Below are 24,386 nucleotides of genomic sequence, written 5' to 3' on the forward strand. Positions count from 1 at the left end.
AACATCAAATTGATCAGAAATAGAGTGTAGACATTTCTAATGTTGTAAATAACTGTTGTAGCTGGAAACGGCAGATTTTTTATGGGATATCTACATAGGTGTACAGAGGCCCATTATCAGCAACCATCACTTCTGTGTTCCAATGGCATGTTATGATAGCTAATACAAGTTTATCATTTGAAAAGGCTAATTGATCATTAGAAAACCCTTTTGCAATTATGTTATTACAGCTGAAAACCGTTGTCCTGATTAAATAAGCAACAAAACTGGCCTTATTTAGACTAGTTGAGTATCTGGAGCATCAGCATTTCTGGGTTCGATTACAGGCTCAAAATGGCCAGGAACAAAGAACTTTCTTCTGAAAATCGTCAGTCTATTCTTGTTCTGAAAAATGAAGGCTATTCCATGCGAGACATTGCCAAGAAACTGAAGATCTTGTACAACGTCAACAGTGAAGAGGTGACTCAGGGATGCTGGCCTTCTAGGCAGAGTTCCTCTGTCCAGTGTCTGTGTTCTTTTGCCCATCTTAATCTTAAATTTGTATTGGCCAGTCAAATATATGGCTTTTTCTTTGCAACTCTGCCTAGAAGGCCAGCATCACAGAGTCGCCTCTTCACTGTTGACGTTGAAACTGGTGTTTTGTGGGTACTATTTAATGAAGCTGCCAATTGAGGACTTGTGAGGCGTCTGTTTCTCAAACTAGTGTATAATGTATTTGTCCTCTTGTTCAGTTGTGCACCAGGGCATCCTACTCCACTTTCTATTCTGGTTAGGGCCAGTTTGCGCTGTTCTGTGGATGGAGTAGTACACAGCGTTGTATGAGATCTCTCTGTCTCTCTCCAGATTCATGAGGTGGTCACCTGGAATGCATTTAAATGAACAGATATGCCTTGTTAAAAGTAAATGTGTGGAATTTCTTTCATTTTTAATGCGTTTGAGCCAATCACTTGTGTTGTAACATGGTAGAGGTGGTATACAGAAGATAGCTCTATCTGGTAAAATACCAAGTCCATATTATGTCAAGAACAGCTCAAATAAGCAAAGAGAAACGACAAGTGGTATTGGAGCTTCAAGTCGAGGTCTAACCCCAAGCCATAAGACTCCTGAACAGCTAATCAAATGGCTACCCAGACCCCTCTTTTACGCTTCTGCTACTCTCTGTTTATGATCTATGCATAGTCACTTTAACTCTACCTACATGTACATATTACCTCAATTACCTCAACTAACCAGTGCCCCCGCACATTGACTCTGTACCAGTACCCCCGGTATATAGCCTCGCTTGTTATATATAGCCTTGTTTGTTATCCAAATGAGCTTCAATGCCATACAGCACTCCTTCCGTGGCCTCCCAAATGCTTTTAAATGCTAATAAAACTAAGTGCATGCTCTTCAACCGATTCTACCCTCCTGCCCGACTAGCATCACTACTCTGGACGGTTCTGACCTAGAATATGTGGACAACTACAAATACCTAGGTGTCTGGTTAGTCTGTAAACTCTCCTTCCAGACTCACATTAAGCATCTCCAATCCAAAATTAAATCTAGAATCGGCTTCCTGTTTCTCAACAAAGCCTCCCTCACTCATGCCGACAAACATACCCTCGTAAAACTGACTCCTTGACTCCGGCGATGTAATTTACAAAATAGCCTGAAACACTCTACACAGCAAACTGGATGTAGTCTATCACAATGCCATCCGTTTTATCACCAAACCCCATATACTACCCACCACTGTGACCTGTATGCTCTCATTGGCTGGCCCTCACTACATATCTGTCACCAAACCCACTGGCTCCAGGTCATCTACAAGTCTTTGCTAGGTAAAGCTCCGTCTTATCTCAGCTCACTGGTCACCATAGCAACACCCACCCGTAGCACCGCTCCAGCAGGTATATTTCACTGGTCATCCCCAAAGCCAACACTTCCTTTGGCCGCCTTTCCTTCCAGTTCTTTGCTGCCAATGACTGGAACAAATTGCAAAAATCTCTGAGGCTGGAGTTACTTCACTCAATTCCGTTTTAACAAAAGGCTCCCATCCTAACTGTTTTACAATCCCTGAGACCAACCAGAAATGTTTCCTTGGCCAAATGTTCCAAAAAACAGCCACACATGTGGTCTCTAGTTTCTGCATCACCACATTTTGCGTGAGGCAAAAGAGTAGGCTAGGTGCGCTTCAATTATCCTCTTGGGTGCAGTGCTGCTGGAACGCACCAGAGCATCGCTCTGCCAGTTCGCACTCTGGTGCTCATTCAAACCGAATCAATGTCTTGCAAGATCACATAATGATTAATTAGTATACTACATTACAGACTCAAATATAATAGCATAGTAGCCTATACCATTACTGTTATACCAAGAACACCACATTAGTCATTTCTTATGAGATTTTAGGAATGGTTAGCTTATAGTAAAACAGAAATTCTCATGCCGGCAAAACTCAACGGCGTGCGCCACTAGGCAGAAATATGCTTGGAATTAAACAAAATGCAGGAAGGATATTTACTGAACAAAAATATAAACTGAGTTACAGTTCATAAACGGAAATCAGTCAATTGAAACAAATTCATTAGTCCCTAATCTATGGATTTCACATGACTGGACAGGGGTGCAGCCATGGGTGGGCCTTGGAGGGCATAGGTCACCCACTTGGCAGACAGGCCTAACCACTGGGGAGCCAGGCCCAGCCAATCAGAAGTTTCTCCCCACAAAATGGCTTTATTACAGACATAAATACTCCTCAGCACCCCCAACCTCCCTCAAATGATCCCGCAGGTGAGAAGCCGGATGTGAAGGTCCGGGGGTGGCGTGGTTACACGTGGTTTGTGGTTGTGAGGCCGGTTGGACTTACTGCCAAATTCTCTAAAACGATGTTGGCAGCAGCTTATGGTAGATCAATTAACATTCAGTTCTCTGGCAACAGCTGTGGTAGGCATTCCATGCTCCCTCAAAACTTGAGACATCTGTGTCATTGTGTTGTGTGACTAAACTGCACATTTTAAAGTGGTATTTTATTGTCCCGAGCACAAGGTGCACCTGTGTAATCAGTTTGGATGGATTAGCTTGGAAAAGGAGAAATGCTCACCAACAGGGGTGGAAAAAAATTTGTGCACAAAAATTGAGTGAAATAAGATTTTTGTCCGTATGGTAAATATCTGTGATTTTAATTTCAACTCATGAAACATGGAACCAACACTTTATATGTTGCGTTTATATTTTACTTCAGTGTAGTGTATTAACACCATCTGCTCTAATCTGCTCACAAAAAAGTGATTGAAGACAGTATAAATGCATATTCACATGAAACTGATTGAGATTAAATGATTGGCATGCAGATGGAGTTTGGACGTTTCACTGGTAAAAATGTGAATAATTATCATTCACGATGGACACTGATGATGGCCTATTTTGAAATTAGGTAAGCCTAATTTATAGAGCTCTGCTACCCGACCCGAGCCCGACGAACCCTAACATTTTACATTGGGTTAGGGCAGGTAGGGCCTGTTTTTTATCAATAACTAGAGTAACTCCAGGTGGCAGGTAACCTAGTGGTTAGAGTGTTGGGCCAGTAACCCGAAAGGTTGTTAGATCGAGTCCCGAGCTGACAAGGTAAAAATCAGTCGTTCTGCCCCTGAAAAAGGCAGTTAATCCACTGTTCCTAGGCTGTCATTGTAAATAAGAATTTGTTCTTAACTGACTTGCCTAGTTAAATAAAAAGGGTATGGACAGGGCTCGGTCAATAACTAGGGTACAGGCAGGGCTCAGTTATCACTAAATTGATCACTGACATTTTGAAGCTGAGCCATTTGCTCGTGCTCTGATGTGCAGTACAGTTATATCTGACTTAGATCATAACGTGGTGTCAGAAGTGCTTCAAACAGGAGAGATTATTTCACAGAAAATAATCATGTTCCTTGAGTTTTGTTGGGGTTTAGAGTGACAAAAAGTAGCTAAAAGTTCACTGCTCTCTCATGTCTCGTCATTGAGCAGAGCAGCCCAGCCAGAGCCGTTGCAATGGATACTCAATCAAATCAAATTTAAATGGTCACATACATGTGTTTAGCAGATGTTATTGTTGGTGTAGCGAAATGCTCTCACAGCGCCATGAGCAGAGTGCATGCAGAGCGAGCTGCGAGTAGGGAACGCATGACAGACAGAGAGGAGCAGCGAATGGATTTACTAATGGAGGAAGTTATTTTGAGTTTCGAGCAGTGCCGGGCCTGGGTAGGGTAGGGCCTGAACATCGTGGGCCTGGGTAGGGTAGGGCCTGAACATCGTGGGCCTGGGTAGGCTCGGCAGTAGCGGTGTGTGGGTAAAATCACTGGGGAAGCCAAACCAGAAAAAAAATGGCCAGATTACAACCTAATTGCATTGTTTGCTCTGTAACCCGTTAGTTCATATGCCGTGCGACCGTGATGTATAGGCCGAAGGCCGAGACCATAAGAAGACACAGTGGCAGAATAAATTCCACCACACCTTTCTTTCATCACAAAACCAGAGAACAAGCGCTGTCCAGTGAAGTCCATAAACCACATTTCATGTAACAAACAGTCGAGAAAGTTCATGTTTCCAGCATTTTCGGACTACTAAACAACTATTGATTTAGAACTACGAGAGTTATCGGAAGTCACAAAGAAAACAGGAGCTGCCTCCACTAGTCCTGCCCCATTTCAATTTCAACATTTCAACATCATCAAATCACCTCTGCTTAGTCTAATACAGTGACAACTAAAAGATAATATAAATAATTTGGTCCAATCAACGTAAGCTAAATATGATTTGGCTGTCCATGGTTCTGATTTGTTGTGTGTGTGTGTGTGTGTGTGTGTGTGTGTGTGTGTGTGTGTGTGTGTGTGTGTGTGTGTTCAAGTAGAAAAAATATGTTGACACCCTACTTGTAGAGAAACGCCAATTCCATCATCTTCCCTTTCATGTTGAGGAAATGGTCTTTGACTCCGTCATACAGTACGCTTTTAGTTTCTGTGGTCATAGGCTACCTGGCTAAAATGCTTGTTCACTAGCCTATCTTCCTTTCATGGGCAATGGTGAACCAGCTAGCCAGCTTCCATCCTCTCTGGTCAGGGGCACAATGTATGAATTTATGGTTGAGTCAGAATCCCCATTATAATCATTGGCCAGTACGGAGAATTAGATAAAACCACAAGTCCAAATCCCTATCTTCATCCATGGCTCATTTAGGAAAGGGATAATTTTAGTTAGCTAGTCACCGGAGGACAACAATACAACGAGATGTAACAATTCAAGTTTTTTTCTGTAAATGATGTTTTGCTCTCAATGTGACTGGTGTGAAGACCAATCACAGTTGAGCTCACTCAGTTTAGCTCAATGCTGATTTGCTATTAAGTTATACTTTTTTATCAAGGGAGGCCAAATGCTCGCTGGGTTCCCTTGCATTCAATGCTACGGGCGGCAACAATGTGATACTTTTTTTGACCAGACAGCATCAGATAGATGGGCGACACATACAGAGACAGAGACGTGCTGTTTTGCTCGCTTGGCTGCTTTCTCCGGTGAGATACATCCAGCTTCTTGCGAATTGAAAGAAAATTATGAAACCGAGAGATGAAATATACATTATTTTATGTTTATTTTATTTTATTGGTAAATGTTTTGGGGCAGCCTGTCTTCCCTTGGCATCCATGAATACACACCGCTGGGGCTCGGCCTCAAAAGTCATGCCCGTGCAGGGCTCTGCTAACTTGTTGAAGGGGATTAATAGAGGGTGCTGCCAAGTGAATTAATTTCATGGAGGCTACACTGTCCTGAGAATGTCCCGCAAAATAATCCCGCATTTAGGTATTTTAAATGTGGTCACCCTAGTTTAGTGTCATGAAATATTGTGTGGATGAAGGGCGGGTTGAATAAAGAGAAAACTAGGCGTTAAAAAAACATAAATGTTTCTCTCTTGTGCAATTCATATCTATGGGCTACATTATTTTCATCCCGAGTTAGCGTGCAGCCTAAATTTTAGGGCCTAACTGTAGCGCGCCAAATACACCCCAATCGCCAAATGCTTTTGGGAATTTGGCTAGAAAAGGTTAACGTCGATCCACTGAGGCGAAAATGTCAATTTCGGAGTTTAATTCAATAAGAGAAAATCTGCGAACTAGAGAGTTGAAAATAAATAGAAGAACAGTAGTCTACTGGTTGGGAAAGATTAGGTGAAGTGGTAAAAGAAGATGATTGCAGTGGTAACTATGTTATGTGTGATGATTGTGAGGCGCTATACAAATTCAACCGTCACAGGACGGGGACTTCAAAATGACAGTTCAGATGGGTTAAATGGAACAGTAGCCTGACTGTAGGTCTATAACCTTTCACATAGTCTAATATAATATTAACTCCTGCTGAATTAAGCATTTCTTGCACTAAAATGATACATAAAATGTAAAACAGGAGTGGAGAAATATTGAGAGAAAGAATGTTAGGGACTGTGTGTATCTTTATCAGCATCATAAAAGCTGATGGTATTTCAACCACATAAAATATGCATCCAAACCGAACTGAAATCTTATCAGAAACATGTTAGGTAGTTTTCGCAGCTTTTTAAAACCTGTCAAACTGATGTTGTGAAAATGTTGCAATAATCAGTTTTATTGCATTTTCTCCCCGGCCCTTAAACCTTGTGCGAGAAAACTAGATTGGTATTCATTCTATCGATTTTCAGTGAAAAGTAGAAAGGCCCAGCCAGGCATATCGCATTATTTCAAAATACAAAAACATAGTTTGGAAAGCAAATGGCTATTGCTGTAAAGAGAAGACAAAAAAAAAAAAAAAATCTGTCTTTTAGTTAGGCCTATCAAAATTGTATAGCTTACGGTATAGCTTAGCTTATCTTGGCACCAGCAGAGAGCACTGGCCGGATCCCTGGTGCGCGCATATTCACTCTTTGTCATTGTTGGGTCAGTGCCACTTAAAATGTTTTTGTTTGGACAAGGTTAGAGGGACATCATATTGTAATTGTATCCCCTTCTCGTTAGCCGATCTAATAGATCAGACAACATCGGTTTTATTCATTTGTTTGTCAGTGTTCGCAGAGAAGACTACCCTGTAATTTTTGTCATATTAAAAAAGATTGTGTCCAGTCATAAAAAGTGTAGTGGAGTTGCATGAAATGTGTTTATAAAAGGCCATATTTTCCTGTGCAAAGAAAGGAGAAGAAACGTCTCTGATATAGCCTATAGCTTAGGTCACTCTTTGCCACTACGTGCTCAGACATGCATTTTTGTCAAACAATGATTGAGTTATATTATTAGCCTAAATTAGGAAAATCCTATCTACTTATCACATTAGGAATAGTGGGCTTGTATAAGTCTGCAAATGTGATGATGCATGTGATGTGATGATGCATGTGATGTGATGATGCATGTGATGTGATGATGCATGGGATGTGATGATGCATGGGATGTGATGGTGCATGGGATGTGATGATGCATGGAATGTGATGCTGCATGTGATGTGATGGTGCATGGGATGTGATGATGCATGGGATGTGATGATGCATGGAATGTGATGATGCATGGAATGTGATGATGCATGGAATGTGATGGTGCATGGGATGTGATGATGCATGGAATGTTTTATTGTAGGGGTGCATTTTTATGGTCATTTGCTTCCCCAAACTTGAAACTCACGCGCCTCCTATGGCTAACAAGTAGTGAAGCCACATGTGTCTAATTGTAGACAAGTTGACTAACAAACAATCTACCAAAATGTCTGAAATGATAAGCAGAAACATAGGTCTATCTATAGACAGGCTTGTCCAAATATTACTTCACCATCTCTGACTGTACAGAGCATTTTCTATTTTAGCGGGTCGGGTGCTGGCCTCAGATTTTCACTATCACATATAGTCAGGCAATTGTGGGTGCAGGTGAACAAGCAGGTGAAACCGTGCATCACTAGAATACACATTCATGGCATGGTTCACCAAGTGTCCAGCAGAGAGCACTGTAGGTACACGAGTGATTGCAAGACTGCAGGTGCAAAGGGAAAATGTTGGTTTTATAAATCTTGGGGCAGATTTCCCAGACACAGATTAAGCCTAGTCCTGTAGAATTATTCCATGTAGAATCATGCTTTTTAGTCCAGGATTCAGATCAATCTGTGTCTGGGAAAACGGCGCATGACATTCTCCGCCTAGTAGTCATGATGGTGTGTGTGTGTGTAGACCATGCCTACAGACATGAGATCACTGCAGGACTTTGAAGAACCAGACAAACTTCAGATCAACATGAATGACATCATCACCGTCGTCGAGGGCAGGTCAGTGTGTGTGGGTGTGTGTAAGAAGAATGATTCATCATTCAGAAAGGCAGATACATATCTAATATGAAGAACATATCCTTCTCTGTAATGTGCAATAGGGAATCATATCGGCGTGTGTTCATGTGTGTCTCTGTGTCTCCAGAGCAGAGCTCTATTGGTGGAGAGGTCAGAATCGAAGGACGTTGCGCGTGGGACAGTTTCCTCGCCACGTGGTCACGTCGGTCAGCGGCCTGTCGGCCCAAGACATCAGCAGACCCCTCACACACTCCTTCATTCACACTGGACATGGAGACACTGACCCACACAGGAGCTGGGGGCACGCTGACCGCATAGACAGGTACACACACACACACAGAGACCTGGCTGATACCTGCAGGTACAGTGTCTGACAACTGGAGTAAAGCAGAGCCCCGTTAGCAGTGCTATTGCTCTTTAGCTTGTCAGGCACAATTAAACCAATGGAAAAGTCCCCAAATACTTTTTATAAAGAACACCTGAAGTACTGTGTTTAAACTCTACTATATCCCTGGTCTTTACCCCTCTCCAGCCTGTACTTGGGAAATCCTATGGACCCCCCTGATGTTATGGGAATGGATCCTTCCACTGCCCGGCCCACCAAACTACCCAGCCGCACCAGGAGTGAGTAGGCTACACAAACTAACACACAGTTATTCTTTCCTTACAAATATCTTACTACCTTTTCATTCATTCATAAAGTCTCTCCCTCTTTCTGTTTTGTCTCTCAGAGAAGCCTCCTCCTCGTCCTCCCCAGCCTGCTGTCCTGATCAACAGTATGTCTCCCACGCTGAGTGTGTATTTACCTGTATATGTTGAGCTCAAATCAAATAAAATTTTATTTGTCACATACACATGGTTAGCAGATGTTAATGCGAGTGTAGCGAAATGCTTGTGCTTCTAGTTCCGACAATGCAGTAATAACGAGCAAGTAATCTAACTAACAATTCCAAAAAAAAAAACTACTGTCATACACAGTGTAAGGGGATAAAGAATATGTACATAAGGATATATGAATGAGTGATGGTACAGAGCAGCATAGGCAAGATACAGTAGATGATATCGAGTACAGTATATACATATGAGATAAGTATGTAAACCAAGTGGCATAGTTAAAGTGGCTAGTGATACATGTATTACATAAGGATGCAGTCGATGATATAGAGTACAGTATCAACGTATGCATATGAGATGAACAATGTAGGGTAAGTAACATTATATAAGGTAGCATTGTTTAAAGTGGCTAGTGATATATTTACATCATTTCCCATCAATTCCCATGATTAAAGTGGCTGGAGTAGAGTCAGTGTCATTGACAGTGTGTTGGCAGTAGCCACTCAGTGTTAGTGGTGGCTGTTTAACAGTCTGATGGCCTTGAGATAGAAGCTGTTTTTCAGTCTCTCGGTCCCAGCTTTGATGCACCTGTACTGACCTCGCCTTCTGGATGGCAGCGGGGTGAACAGGCAGTGGCTCGGGTGGTTGATGTCCTTGATGATCTTTATGGCCTTCCTGTAGCATCGGGTGGTGTAGGTGTCCTGGAGGGCAGGTAGTTTGCCCCCGGTGATGCGTTGTGCAGACCTCACTACCCTCTGGAGAGCCTTACGGTTGAGGGCGGTGCAGTTGCCATACCAGGCGGTGATACAGCCCGCCAGGATGCTCTCGATTGTGCATCTGTAGAAGTTTGTGAGTGCTTTTGGTGACAAGCCGAATTTCTTCAGCCTCCTGAGGTTGAAGAGGCGCTGCTGCGCCTTCCTCACGATGCTGTCTGTGTGAGTGGACCAATTCAGTTTGTCTGTGATGTGTATGCCGAGGAACTTAAAACTTGCTACCCTCTCCACTACTGTTCCATCGATGTGGATGGGGGGTGTTCCCTCTGCTGTTTCCTGAAGTCCACAATCATCTCCTTAGTTTTGTTGACGTTGAGTGTGAGGTTATTTTCCTGACACCACACTCCGAGGGCCCTCACCTCCTCCCTGTAGGCCGTCTCGTCGTTGTTGGTACCACTGTTGTGTCGTCCGCAAACTTGATGATTGAGTTGGAGGCGTGCATGGCCACGCAGTCGTGGGTGAACAGGGAGTACAGGAGAGGGCTCAGAACGCACCCTTGTGGGGCCCCAGTGTTGAGGATCAGCGGGGAGGAGATGTTGTTGCCTACCCTCACCACCTGGGGGCGGCCCGTCAGGAAGTCCAGTACCCAGTTGCACAGGGCGGGGTCGAGACCCAGGGTCTCGAGCTTGATGACGAGCTTGGAGGGTACTATGGTGTTGAATGCCGAGCTGTAGTCGATGAACAGCATTCTCACATAGGTATTCCTCTTGTCCAGATGGGTTAGGGCAGTGGCAGTGTGGTTGAGATTGCATCGTCTGTGGACCTATTTGGGCGGTAAGCAAATTGGAGTGGGTCAAGGGTGTCAGGTAGGGTGGAGGTGATATGGTCCTTGACTAGTCTCTCAAAGCACTTCATGATGACGGATGTGAGTGCTACAGGGCGGTAGTCGTTTAGCTCAGTTACCTTAGCTTTCTTGGGAACAGGAACAATGGTGGCCCTCTTGAAGCATGTGGGAACAGCAGACTGGTATAGGGATTGATTGAATATGTCCGTAAACACACCGGCCAGCTGGTCTGCGCATGCTCTGAGGGCGCGGCTGGGGATGCCGTCTGGGCCTGCAGCCTTGCGAGGGTTAACACGTTTAAATGTCTTACTCACTTCGGCTGCAGTGAAGGAGAGACCGCATGTTTCCGTTGCAGGCCGTGTCAGTGGCACTGTATTGTCCTCAAAGCGGGCAAAAAGTTATTTAGTCTGCCTGGGAGCAAGACATCCTGGTCCGTGACTGGGCTGGGTTTCTTCCTGTAGTCCGTGATTGACTGTAGACCCTGCCACATACCTCTTGTGTCTGAGCCGTTGAATTGAGATTCTACTTTGTCTCTGTACTGGCGCTTAGCTTGTTTGATAGCCTTGCGGAGGGAATAGCTGCACTGTTTGTATTCAGTCATGTTACCAGACACCTTGCCCTGATGAGCTGTCTATGACTCTCTGATTGATGATATCTGTGTGTGTGTGTGTGTGTGTGTGTAGAGCCGTTCTATGACTCTGTGTTAGATGATGATGATGAATATGAAGGTGCTTCGTCGGGGCTGAAGAGGCTGGGCGCGGCTATAGGCCTTAAACTCCGCCCGGGGGAGGGGTCAGGTGTGAGGTCAGCCAAAAGCGAAGTCTCGCTCATCGACTTTACCGATGACAGCTTCAGCTCGGCCACGCCCTCCCCTCTCACTGAGACACGCATACCTGACCAGGACACACTCCAGGTACACACACACACACACACACACACACACACATACACACATACACACACATACTCAGTAGGCAAAATAACCTTATTCTCTCCCTCCAGGACCTTCCTTCCATCCTGGACTGGCCCCTCCCTCTTCCTGCCTACGACGAGGTTGCCACTGAGGCCGAGGGTCAATTGGCAGACCAGGAGGTTCGATCTATCACTGGATTGCCAGAGGGGATGTTGGCTCCGCCCAACACTGATGCAGAGAGGAGGGGCTTAACTCAGTCAGCTGATCTGTTCCAGGAGCTCCAGAGAGAGGTACGACACAGACACACACACCACAGGTTAGTCATTTGAGTCTGGAGTTTTAACGTCGTTTTTCTCTCTTCCTGCTGACCTGCAGGTGATGGTGAAGCTGCGTGTTCCCATGACAACTGGCCGTTCCCTCCCCTCTTCCCCCTCCCCTCTCCTTGGCCCCTCACAGACAGATCTACCTTCCTCTCCCCTCCTCTTCCTCCTATGAGGACAGACCCATGCTACCTCCACGCTCCCCCATCCCACCCCTCCGCTCCTCCAAACGCGTTTCCCTATGTGAGAGGGAAAACACACCCCCTCAGATCCCTCCCAGAGACCACGCCTTCTCTCAGCCCTCCTCCCGCTCCTCCTCCCCCCTTCCTTTAGTGCTTCCCCTCTCTGTCTCCCCTCTCTCCTCCTCCCTTTGTCTCCCCCCTCCTCCCCTCTCCTTCTCTCCTCGTCAGAGGACTGGACTATACGGGGTTGTTGGTCCTCTCGGCTCTCTAATCTCCTCCTCCCCCTCTTCCTCTCCTCCCTCCTCCTCCCTCTATTCCTCCATGCTTATGGCTGCCCCTCCCCCCAGTTCCTCGTTGGATCCCCTCTCTGAGGGGCGTGGCCTGTCAATACTTATTGACAACTCTCAGAGTTCTGAACGCCCCGCCTACTTAGAGAGGTATGGAGCCACCAAAATGGCCACCGTCCGACCCATGGTGCAACAGCAGCCAGGTGGGGGTGGGGCCAGGCCTAACTCCTCTTACAACAACAACAACCACAGGACTCAACATTTAACTACAGCTCCCAGCAGGCAACGGGAGAACGGCCTCATTCAGGTTAGAGATGTGCTCTCTTCAAGTGCTCTTTGTGTTTACTTGTTTATTGTGTCAGAAATGCATTCAAGTGCAAGACTTCTGAACCTATGAGATGCTTAAACATTGTGTGTGTGTGTGTGTGTGTGTGTGTGTGTGTGTGTGTGTGTGTGTGTGTGTGTGTGTGTGTGTGTGTGTGCGTGTGTGTTTACACGCACACAAACACACACACACTCTCTAACATCTGTATTCTCTCTAACATCTCTCTCTCTAACATCTGCATTCTCTCTAACATCTCTCTCTCTCTATAACATCTGCATTCTCTCTAACATCTGCCTCTCTATAACATCTGCATTCTCTCTAACATCTCTCTCTCTCTCTAACATCTGTATTCTCTCTATCTCTCTCTCTATATATATAACATCTGTATTCTCTCTAACATCTCTCTCTATATATATATATATATATATATATATATATATAATATAACATCTGTATTCTCTCTAACATCTGTCTCTCTCTCTCTCTCTCTCTCTATAACATCTGCATTCTCTCTAACATCTCTCTCTCTATAACATCTGCATTCTCTCTAACATCTGCCTCTCTATAACATCTGCATTCTCTCTAACATCTCTCTCTCTATAACATCTGCCTTCTCTCTAACATCTCTCTCTCTCTAACATTTGTATTCTCTCTAACATCTCTCTCTCTATATATATATATATATATATATATATATATATATATATATAACATCTGTATTCTCTCTAACATCTATAACATCTGTATCTCTCTCTCTATAACATCTGTATCTCTCTCTCTATAACATCTGTATCTCTCTATAACATCTGTATCTCTCTGTTGTAGGTAGAACAGTTGTTCCAGCTGGGTCTGCGTTCTAGAACAGAGTGCCAGGAGGTTCTAGAGCGTTGCCAGTGGAACCTAGAACAGGCAAGCACCATGCTACTGGACTCTTGTGGAAAAGTAGGCTGAGACAGACTCCAGGACTACTGACCTACAGACTTAAAACTACTGATCTTTAACCCTACAGACCTACTGTTCTAAAAACTACAAACCTTTACCTATTACTACAGACCTTTATCTACAGACCTGAAACAACAAACCTTTACCTATTACTACAGACCTTTATCTACAGACCTGAAACAACAAACCTTTACCTATTACTACAGACCTTTATCTACAGACCTGAAACAACAAACCTTTACCTATTACTACAGACCTTTATCTACAGACCTGAAACAACAAACCTTTACCTATTACTACAGACATTCCCTTGCTGGAGACTATAGCACCTGGTTGAGTCCTACGGAGGGAAACACTGGACGAACACAATACTGCATGTTCAGTAGTTTAAAAAACATTATTTTTTTTACCTTTATTTAACCAGGCAAGTCAGTTAAGAACAAATTCTTATTTTCAATGACGGCCTAGGAACAGTGGGTTAACTGCCTGTTCAGGGGCAGAACGACAGATTTGTACCTTTTCAGCTCGGGGGTTTGAACTTGCAACCTTCCGGTCACTAGTCCAACGCTCTAACCACTAGGCTACCCTGCCGCCCCGGTTATTATTATTAAGTTATTATATTTTATATTATATAGATACAGTGCCTTCAGAAACTATTCACACCCCTTGATTTTATGTCACTGGCTTACACACAATACCCCATAATGTCAAAGTGGAATTATGTTTTCAGAACTTTTTACAAATTAATTAAAAATGAAAAGCTGAAATGTGTCGAGTCGATAAGTATTCAACCCCTTTGTTACGGAATTCCTAAATACGTTCAGGAGTAAAAATGTATTTACTTAACAAGTCGCATAATAAGTTGCATGGACTCACTCTGTGTTCAATAATAGTGGTTAACATGATCATCTCTGTACCCCACACAGATAATTATCTGTAAAGTCCCTCAGTCGAACAGTGAATTTCAAACACAGAATCAACCACAAAGACCAGGGAGGTTCTCCAATGCCTTGCAAAGAAAGGCAGCTATTGGTAGATGGAGAAAAAAAAGCAGACATTGAATATCCCTTTCAGCATGGTGCAGTTATTAATGACACTTTGGATGGTGTATCAATACACCCAGTCACTACAAAGATACAGGTGTCCTCCCTAACTCAGTTGCCGGAGAGGAAGGAAACCGCTCAGGGAATTCACCATGAGGCCAATGGTGATTTTAAAACAGTTACATAGTTGAATGGCTTTGATAGGAGAAAACTGAGGATGGATCAACAACATTGTAGTTACTCCACAATACTAACCTAAATGACAGAGTGAAAAGAAGGAAGCCTGTACAGAATAAAAATATTCCAAAACATGCGTTTTGTTTGCAATAAGGAACTAAAGGAAAACTGCAAAAATGTGGCAAAGAAATTAACTTTATGTGCTGAATACAAAGCATTATGTTTGGGTCAAATCCAACACATCACTGAGTACCACTCTTCATATTTTCAAGCATGGTGGTGGCTGCATCATGTTATGGGTATGCTTGTCATCGGCAAGGACTAGAGAGTTTTTTTAGGATAAAAATATCAAATTTGATTTGATTTGAATAACGCTAAGCACAGGCAAAATCCTAAAGGAAAACCTGGTTCAGTCTGCTTTCCAACAGACACTGGGAGACTAATTCACCTTTCAGCAGGACAATAACCTAAAACACAAGGCCAAATATACACTGAGTGTACAAAACATTATTAGCACCTGCTCTTTCCATGACATAGACTGACCTGGTGAATCCAGGTGAAAGCAATGATCTCTTATTGATATCACTTGTTAAATCCACTTTAATCAGTGTAGATGAAGGGGAGGAGAGGATTAAAGAAGGATTTTTAAGGCTTGAGACATGGGTTGTGACATTCAGAGGGTGAATGGGCAAGATGAAAGATTGAAGTGTCTTTGTACGGAGTATGGTAGTAAGTGCCAGACACACCGATTCGTGTCAAGAACTGCAACGCTGCTATGTTTTTCATTCTCAACAACCAACTTGACAGTGTTTGAAGATTTTTTGAAGGAATAATGTGCAATCCAGGTGTGCTAAACTCTTCGAGATTTATCCAGAAAGATTGACAGCTGTAATCCATAAAGACTGACAGCTGTAATCCAGAAAGACTGACAGCTGTAATCCAGAAAGACTGACAGCTGTAATCCAGAAAGACTGACAGCTGTAATCTAGAAAGACTGACAGCTGTAATCCAGAAAGACTGACAGCTGTAATCCAGAAAGACTGACAGCTGTAATCCAGAAAGACTGACAGCTGTAATCCAGAAAGACTGACAGCTGTAATCCAGAAAGACTGACAGCTGTAATCTAGAAAGACTGACAGCTGTAATCCAGAAAGACTGACAGCTGTAATCCAGAAAGACTGACAGCTGTAATCCAGAAAGACTGACAGCTGTAATCCAGAAAGACTGACAGCTGTAATCCAGAAAGACTGACAGCTGTAATCCAGAAAGACTGACAGCTGTAATCTAGAAAGACTGACAGCTGTAATCCAGAAAGACTGACAGCTGTAATCCAGAAAGACTGACAGCTGTAATCCAGAAAGATTGACAGCTGTAATCCAGAAAGACTGACAGCTGTAATCCAGAAAGACTGACAGCTGTAATCCAGAAAGACTGACAGCTGTATTCGCTGGCCAAAGGGATTCTGTCATGGCCTGTGAATACTTATGTAAATGAGATTTTTCTACATTTCATTATCTATGCATTTGCAAAAAATTCTCCTAACATGTTTTAATTTTGTCATGATGGGGTATTGTGTGTGTAGATGGGGTATTGTGTGTGTAGATGGGTGAGAGATTTTTTTTTCTTCATAAATGTTGAATTCAGGCTGTAAAAACAACGTGGAATAAGTCAAGGGGTATGAACACTTTCTGACGACACTGTTCATCATTGTTACTTATATTTCCTCGCCGGATCAAATGTGAACTATGAATATTTATTGTTTGGCTATTTAAGGATTATTTATGTTACTTTTATTACTTCAGATCTTGTGTGTGCTTGTGTGCGTACATATGTGTGTGTGTGTGTTGATAGCTACTGTAGATGCTCATGCTGTTAATGATATGTATATCAGGGATATACAATGATACTTTCTGTTTTATTTCATGACTACTACAACACTACAGACAGTGAGTCCAGATGAAGTGTTCTGCACAGATATGTGTCATTGTAAAGTATGATAATAGTGTTGTATATTAGATACAAAGAACTATTGCAAAGTAAAAATGGTATAATACATATTGAGTATTTAAGTGTAAAGTTTAGTAAAACATTGTGTATACAGTATAGTGTTTTATGGTGTGGGACATACAGAAGATTTAACATGATGATAACTGTGTGTGTGTGTGTGTGTGTGTGTGTGTGTGTGTGTGTGTGTGTGTGTGTGTGTGTGTGTGTGTGTGTGTGTGTGTGTGTGTGTGTGTGTGTGTGTGTGAATAGTGATAATAATGACGTTAATCATGAAACATTCTGGAGCAGCTGAACACCATATTACAGACCTACCTATCTACACGGAGGTTCAGACACTGCAAGGTGTGCGTGTGAGTTATTGAGTGAGAGAGAGTGTTAATTCATGTGTGTGTTGGCTCTTGCTCAGTGGTAGTGCTATAAACTGACAGTCAAGTGGTTTTAGGGTAATGTTGACTACAGGAGAACAGATCTGTAACCCAACATGTCTGATATTTTATAATAAACAGGTTTTTGGATCAACTCTGTATTCTATTCTGGTTTCCCCGCTTGTCTTGGAACATGTGCACATGTGACAGAACAAAGAAACAAGACATAATAGACAAAGAGGGAGAGAGAGAAAGAGAGGCAGGATAATGAGGGAGAGAGAGAAAGAGAGGCAGGATAATGAGGGAGAGAGAAAGAGAGACAGTAAGAGGGAGAGAGTGTGTCAGGATTCACCTAGGGGTCATGATTTGGGGCTGTACAAATGTTTGATGTATTACAATAATTGGTTATGCTTATGTTATATTAATAGAAAGGGATGGGTTATAAGACCCCTCCCTCCTTACATGTATAGGGTCCTAGACTACAAATTTGGCTGCCTCTCCTTCCAGTTCTCTGCTGCCAATGACTGGAACGAACTACAAAAATCTCTGAAACTGGAAACACTTATCTCCCTCACTATCTTTAAGCACCAGCTGTCAGAGCAGCTCACAGATTACTGCACCTGTACATAGCCCATCTATAATTTAGCCCAGACAACTATCTCTCCCCCTACCTACTGTATGTATTTATTTATTTATTTTGCTCCTTTGCACCCCATTATTTCTATCTCTACCTTGCACATTCTTCCACTGCAAATCTAGTGTTTTACTTGCTATATTGTATTTACTTCACCACCATGGCCTTTTTTTGCCTTTACTTCCCTTATCTCACCTCATTTGCTCACATCGTATATAGACTTGTTTTACTCCATGTGTAACTCTGTGTTGTTGTATGTGTCGAACTAATTTGCTTTATCTTGGCCAGGTCGCAATTGTAAATGAGAACTTGTTCTCAACTTGCCTACCTGGTTAAATAAAGGTGAAATAAAACAAATAAAAAAAGATGAACAATATATATATTCATTATATAGTTTTAGAATTGTTCCACAGCTGTTTGCTCTTTCTCTCTTATAATGTGTGACTGAGACAGAACTCTGCAGGGGAGTGTGGAAGATAAGAGACAACTCAGACATTCCACAATAAATCAGCTTTGTGGAGGGGACATTTATTGCCTAGCTTTTAGATAAACACTGAAACTCTATGTTTGCATAGCTATGGATGCAGGGTTTTGTTCTCAGGAGTAAAAAGGTCATGACGTAGTCAGTGACATCATTAAGGCGGGACTTCGGTTTAATAAAACACCTTGAGACCTTTTGTTTGATGCAGAACTTACTCAGCAACATTTGTGCTGTGTTCCTGTTTGTCAACTTATGTCTGCAATTGAATTAATAAAGGCTTTGGAATGATTTTATTAAAGATATTGTCATAATGCTAATTTCACCAATGAGCCAATGATGATTGACAAAGAGGAAAGGAACAAACCTAACAAGAGGATGGAGAGAGAAAGAGAGAGGACAATGAGGGAGAGTGATAGAGAGGATAAAGAGAGAAAGAGAGAGAGAGGGGATAAAGAAGGAGAGAAAGGGACAATGAGAAGAGACAGAGTAGAAGAAGAAAGGAGCTAGATTGAAAGAAAGATGAGACTGTTACTCATCCTTGAACTGGTTGAAATCAATGGGATCAGGTGGTTAGAGAAGAGATGGGGAAGGGGAGAGAAGAGAGGGGGAGGGGAGAGGAGAGACAACAGAGGGGGTAGGGGAGAGGATAGAGAAGAGGGGGGAGAAGAGAGAGGAGAGGGGAGGGGAGAGGAGAGAGAAGAGGGGGAGAGGAGAGAGAAGAGAAGGGTAGGAGAGAGAAGAGGGGGAGAGGAGAGAGAAGAGGGGGAGAGGAGAGAGAAGAGAGGGGTAGGGGAGAGGAGAGAGAAGAGAGGGGTAGGGGAGAGGAGAGAGAAGAGAGGGGTAGGGGAGAGGAGAGAGAAGAGGGGGAGAGGAGAGAGAAGGGTAGGAGAGAGAAGAGGGGGAGAGGAGAGAGAAGAGGGGGAGAGGAGAGAGAAGAGGGGGAGAGGAGAGAGAAGAGAGGGGTAGGGGAGAGGAGAGAGAAGAGAGGGGTAGGGGAGAGGTGAGAGAAGAGGGGGAGAAGAGAGGGGGTAGGGGAGAGATGAGAGAAGAGAGAGGGGGAGAGGTGAGACAAGAGAGGGGGTAGGGGAGAGGAGAGAGAAGAGGGGGAGAAGAGAGGGGGTAGGAGAGAGGTGAGAGAAGAGAGGGGGAGAGGTGAGACAAGAGAGGGGGTAGGGGAGAGGAGAGAGAAGAGAGGGGGAAGGGGGAAGGTGAGAGAAGAGATTGGGAAGGAGAGAGGGGGTATGAGAGTAGAAGAAGTGATGAGTGGAGGAGGGGAGGGGTAGATGTGAGGATTGGAGGAGGGAAGAAGGAGAGAGAGGGGAAGAGTTAATGGGGCTGACAGACACACAGACACACACATGAAATGCAACTCAGGGCTGAGGAACACACACACAGAGTGATGAGTAACAGAGAGAATAGTCATTCAGCAGTGAGATTAACGACTGAACTCTTCTGTCCTCATCAAACACCTGCTCTCTCCCTCTGTCTTTGTCTTTCTCTTTCCTTCTGTCTCTGTCTCTCTTTCTCTCTCCCTTTCACTATACCTCCCTCTCATCTCTCACTTCCTCTTTGTACTTACTATTCCTTGTCAGTAGGACAGTCTAGCCAGCAGGGACAGTCCAGTCAGCAGGGACAGTCCAGTCAGCAGGGACAGTCCAGTCAACAGGGACAGTCCAATCAGCAGAGACAGTCCAGTCAGCAGGGACAGTCCAGTCAATAGGGACAGTCCAGTCAACAGGGACAGTCCAGTCAGCAGGGACAGTCCAGTCAGTCCAGTCAATAGGGACAGTCCAGTCAGCAGGGACAGTCCAGTCAATAGGGACAGTCCAGTCAACAGGGACAGTCCAGTCAACAGGGACAGTCCAATCAGCAGAGACAGTCCAGTCAGCAGGGACAGTCCAGTCAATAGGGACAGTCCAGTCAACAGGAACAGTCCAGTCAGCAGGGACAGTCCAGTCAGCAGGGACAGTCCAGTCAACAGGGACAGTCCAGTCAGCAGGGACAGTCCAGTCAACAAGGACAGTCCAGTCAGCAGTCCAGTCAGCAGGGACAGTCCAGTCCAGTCAGACAGGGACAGTCCAGTCAGCAGGGACAGTCCAGTCAACAGGGACAGTCCAGTCAACAGGGACAGTCCAGTCAGCAGGGACAGTCCAGTCAGTCAGGGACAGTCCAGTCAATAGGGACAGTCCAGTCAATAGGGACAGTCCAGTCAGCAGGACGGTCCAATCAGCAGGGACAGTCCAGTCAACAGGGACAGTCCAGTCAATAGGGACAGTCCAGTCAGTCCAGGGACAGTCCAGTCAGCAGGACAGTCCAGGGACAGTCCAGTCAGTCAGGGACAGTCCAGTCAACAGGGACAGTCCAGTCAATAGGGACAGGCCAGTCAACAGGGACAGCCCAGTCAGCAGGGACAGTCCAGTCAGCAGGGACAGTCCAGTCAACAGGGACAGTCCAGTCAACAGGGACAGTCCAGTCAGCAGGGACAGGACAGTCCAGTCAGCAGGGACAGTCAGCAGGGACAGTCCAGTCAACAGGGACAGTCCAGTCAACAGGGACAGTCCAGTCAGCAGGGACAGTCCAGTCAACAGGGACAGTCCAGTCCAGTCAACAGGGACAGTCCAGTCAACAGGGACAGTCCAGTCAGCAGGGACAGTCCAGTCAGCAGGGACAGTCCAGTCAAGCAGGGACAGTCCAGTCAGCAGGGACAGTCCAGTCAGCAGGGACAGTCCAGTCAGTCCAGGGACAGTCCAGTCAACAGGGACAGTCCAGTCAGCAGGGGACAGTCCAGTCAGCAGGGACAGTCCTTTCAGCAGGGACAGTCCTTTCAGCAGGGACAGTCCAGTCAACAGGGACAGTCCAGTCAATAGGGACAGTCCAGTCAGCAGGGACAGTCCAGTCAATAGGGACAGTCCAGTCAACAGGGACAGTCCAGTCAGCAGGGACAGTCCAGTCAGCAGGGACAGTCCAGTCAATAGGGACAGTCCAGTCAGCAGGGACAGCTCAGTCAGCACGGACAGTCCAGTCAACAGGGATAGTCCAGTCAACAGGGACAGTCCAGTCAGCAGGGACAATCCAGTCAGCAGGGACAGTCCAGTCAACAGGGACAGTCCAGTCAATAGGGACAGTCCAGTCAGCAGGGACAGTCCAGTCAATAGGGACAGTCCAGTCAACAGGGACAGTCCAGTCAACAGGGACAGTCCAGTCAACAGGGACAGTCCAGTCAGCAGGGACAGTCCAGTCAATAGGGACAGTCCAGTCAACAGGGACAGTCCAGTCAATAGGGACAGTCCAGTCAACAGGGACAGTCCAGTCAGTCCACAGGGACAGTTCCAGTCAGCAGGGACAGTCCAGTCAACAGGGACAGTCCAGTCAATAGGGACAGTCCAGTCAACAGGGACAGTCCAGTCAGCAGGGACAGTCCAGTCAGCAAGGACAGTCCAGTCAGCAGGGACGGTCCAGTCAGCAGGGAGTCCAGTCCAGTCAGTCAGGGACAGTCCAGTCAGTCAGCAGGGACAGTCCAGTCAGCAGGGACAGTCCAGTCAGCAGGGACAGTCCAGTCAACAGGGACAGTCCAGTCAACAGGGACAGTCCAGTCAGCAGGGACAGTCCAGTCAATCAGCAGGGACAGTCCAGTCAGCAGGGACAGTCCAGTCAACAGGGAACAGTCCAGTCAACAGGGACAGTCCCAGTCCAGTCAACAGGGACAGTCCAGTCAGCAGGGACAGTCCAGTCACAGTCCAGGGACAGTCCAGTCACAGTCCAGGGACAGTCCAGTCAGCAGGGACAGTCCAGTCAGCAGGGACAGTCCAGTCAGTCCAGTCAGGGACAGTCCAGTCAACAGGGACAGTCCAGTCAGCAGGGACAGTCCAGTCAACAGGGACAGTCCAGTCAGCAGGGACAGTCCAGTAGGGACAGTCCAGTCAACAGGGACAGTCCAGTCAATAGGGACAGTCCAGTCAACAGGGTCAACAGGGAACAGTCCAGTCAGCAGGGACAGTCCAGTCAGCAGGGACAGTCCAGTCAGCAGGGACAGTCCAGTCAGCAGGGACAGTCCAGTCAACAGGGACAGTCCAGTCAGTCAGGGACAGTCCAGTCAACAGGGACAGTCCAGTCAGCAGGGACAGTCCAGTCCAGGGACAGTCCAGTCAGCAGGGACAGTCCAGTCAGGGACAGTCCAGTCAGCAGGGACAGTCCTTTCAGCAGGGACAGTCCAGTCAGCAGGGACAGTCCAGTCAGTCAATAGGGACAGTCCAGTCAGCAGGGACAGTCCAGTCAATAGGGACAGTCCAGTCCAGTCACAGGGACAGTCCAGTCAGGGACAGTCCAGGACAGTCCAGTCAACAGGGACAGTCCAGCAGGGACAGTCCAGTCAAGCAGGGACAGTCCACAGTCCAGTCAGCAGGGACAGCTCCAGTCAGCACGGACAGTCCAGTCAACAGGGACAGTCCAGTCAACAGGGACAGTCCAGTCAGCAGGGACAATCCAGTCAGTCAGCAGGGACAATCCAGGGACAGTCCAGTCAACAGGGACAGTCCAGTCAATAGGGACAGTCCAGTCAGCAGGGACAGTCCAGTCAATAGGGACAGTCCAGTCAATAGGGACAGTCCAGTCAACAGGGACAGTCCAGTCAACAGGGACAGTCCAGTCAGCAGGGACAGTCCAGTCAATAGGGACAGTCCAGTCAACAGGGACAGTCCAGTCAATAGGGACAGTCCTGTCAACAGGGACATTCCAGTCAGCAGGGACAGTCCAGTCAACAGGGACAGTCCAGTCAGCAGGGACAGTCCAGTCAGCAGGGACAGTCCAGTCAACAGGGACAGTCCAGTCAACAGGGACAGTCCAGTCAGCAGGGACAGTCCAGTCAACAGGGACAGTCCAGTCAGCAGGGACAGTCCAGTCAGCAGGGACAGTCCAGTCCAGTCAGCAGGGACAGTCCTCTGGTGTTTCAGTTCTCAGTGCGTGTCACTGTGTTTGATTGTGATAGATGTGTGTAATGGTGTGTGTGAATGGACAATCAATCAATCAAATGTCAATCAAATGTATTTATAAAGCCCTTTTTATGTCAGCAGATGTCACAAAGTGCTATACAGAAACCCAGCCTAAAACCCCAAACAGCAAGCAATGCAGGTGTAGAAGCACGGTGGCTTGGAAAAACTCCCTAGAAAGGCAGAAATCTAGGAACATAACTAGAGAGGAACCAGTCCTCTTCTGGCTGTGCTGGGTGGAGATTATAAGAGTACATGGCCATTAAGGCCAGATCGTTCTTCAAGATGTTCAAACATTCATAGATGACCATCAGGGACAAATAATAATCACAGTGGTTGTAGAGGGTGCAGCAGGTCAGTACCTCAGGAGTAAATGTCAGTTGGCTTTTCATAGCCGAGCATCCAGAGGTCGAGACAGCAGGTGTGGGAGAGAGAGAGATAGAGACAGAGGCCAATGTTGTCTGTACACAAAACTGCACAGAATTCTTAATACTCACAATATTATAGTGAGTATAGGGAACAAGGAGATCTGATGAGCTTAGGAAGGTTCTGATCAGATTGTTGTGTTTAGAGGTTAATTCAATATGTATCGGGATCATAGATGTTACACACAGATTAGACAGACCAGTGGTTAAGTTGAGCAGGAGCTACCCCCGGGTGGTTAAGTTGAGCAGGAGCTACCCCCGGGTGGTTAAGTTGAGCAGGAGCTACCCCGGGTGGTTAAGTTGAGCAGGAGCTACCCCGGGTGGTTAAGTTGAGCAGGAGCTACCCCGGGTGGTTAAGTTGAGCAGGAGCTACCCCCGGGTGGTTAAGTTGAGCAGGAGCTACCCCTGGGTGGTTAAGTTGAGCAGGAGCTACCCCGGGTGGTTAAGTTGAGCAGGAGCTACCCCCCCCGGGTGGTTAAGTTGAGCAGGAGCTACCCCGGGTGGGTAAGTTGAGCAGGAGCTACCCCCGGGTGGTTAAGTTGAGCAGGAGCTACCCCTGGGTGGTTAAGTTGAGCAGGAGCTACCCCCGGGTGGTTAAGTTGAGC

General features: G+C 45.6%; 1 protein-coding gene and 1 pseudogene across 1 annotated transcript in view; both read left to right on the forward strand.

Moving 5' to 3' along the window:
- Nucleotides 1-13,813, forward strand: part of tnk2a (tyrosine kinase, non-receptor, 2a) — a 20,533-nt gene extending 6,720 nt beyond the window's left edge. The window contains 9 exon segments of the mRNA XM_042298869.1: nucleotides 8,192-8,286; nucleotides 8,432-8,626; nucleotides 8,837-8,928; nucleotides 9,036-9,080; nucleotides 11,379-11,608; nucleotides 11,698-11,898; nucleotides 11,984-12,048; nucleotides 12,050-12,704; nucleotides 13,548-13,813. Of these exon segments, the coding sequence (XP_042154803.1) occupies nucleotides 8,192-8,286; nucleotides 8,432-8,626; nucleotides 8,837-8,928; nucleotides 9,036-9,080; nucleotides 11,379-11,608; nucleotides 11,698-11,898; nucleotides 11,984-12,048; nucleotides 12,050-12,704; nucleotides 13,548-13,673 (1,704 nt within the window). The 3' untranslated portion in view covers nucleotides 13,674-13,813.
- A 3,347-nt stretch (nucleotides 13,814-17,160) lies between these two features.
- Nucleotides 17,161-22,598, forward strand: LOC121839575 (annotated as a pseudogene).
- Nucleotides 22,599-24,386: the final 1,788 nt, after the last annotated feature.

Source organism: Oncorhynchus tshawytscha, linkage group LG16, assembly GCF_018296145.1.
Source record: "Oncorhynchus tshawytscha isolate Ot180627B linkage group LG16, Otsh_v2.0, whole genome shotgun sequence".
Taxonomy (NCBI): Eukaryota; Metazoa; Chordata; class Actinopteri; order Salmoniformes; family Salmonidae; genus Oncorhynchus; species Oncorhynchus tshawytscha.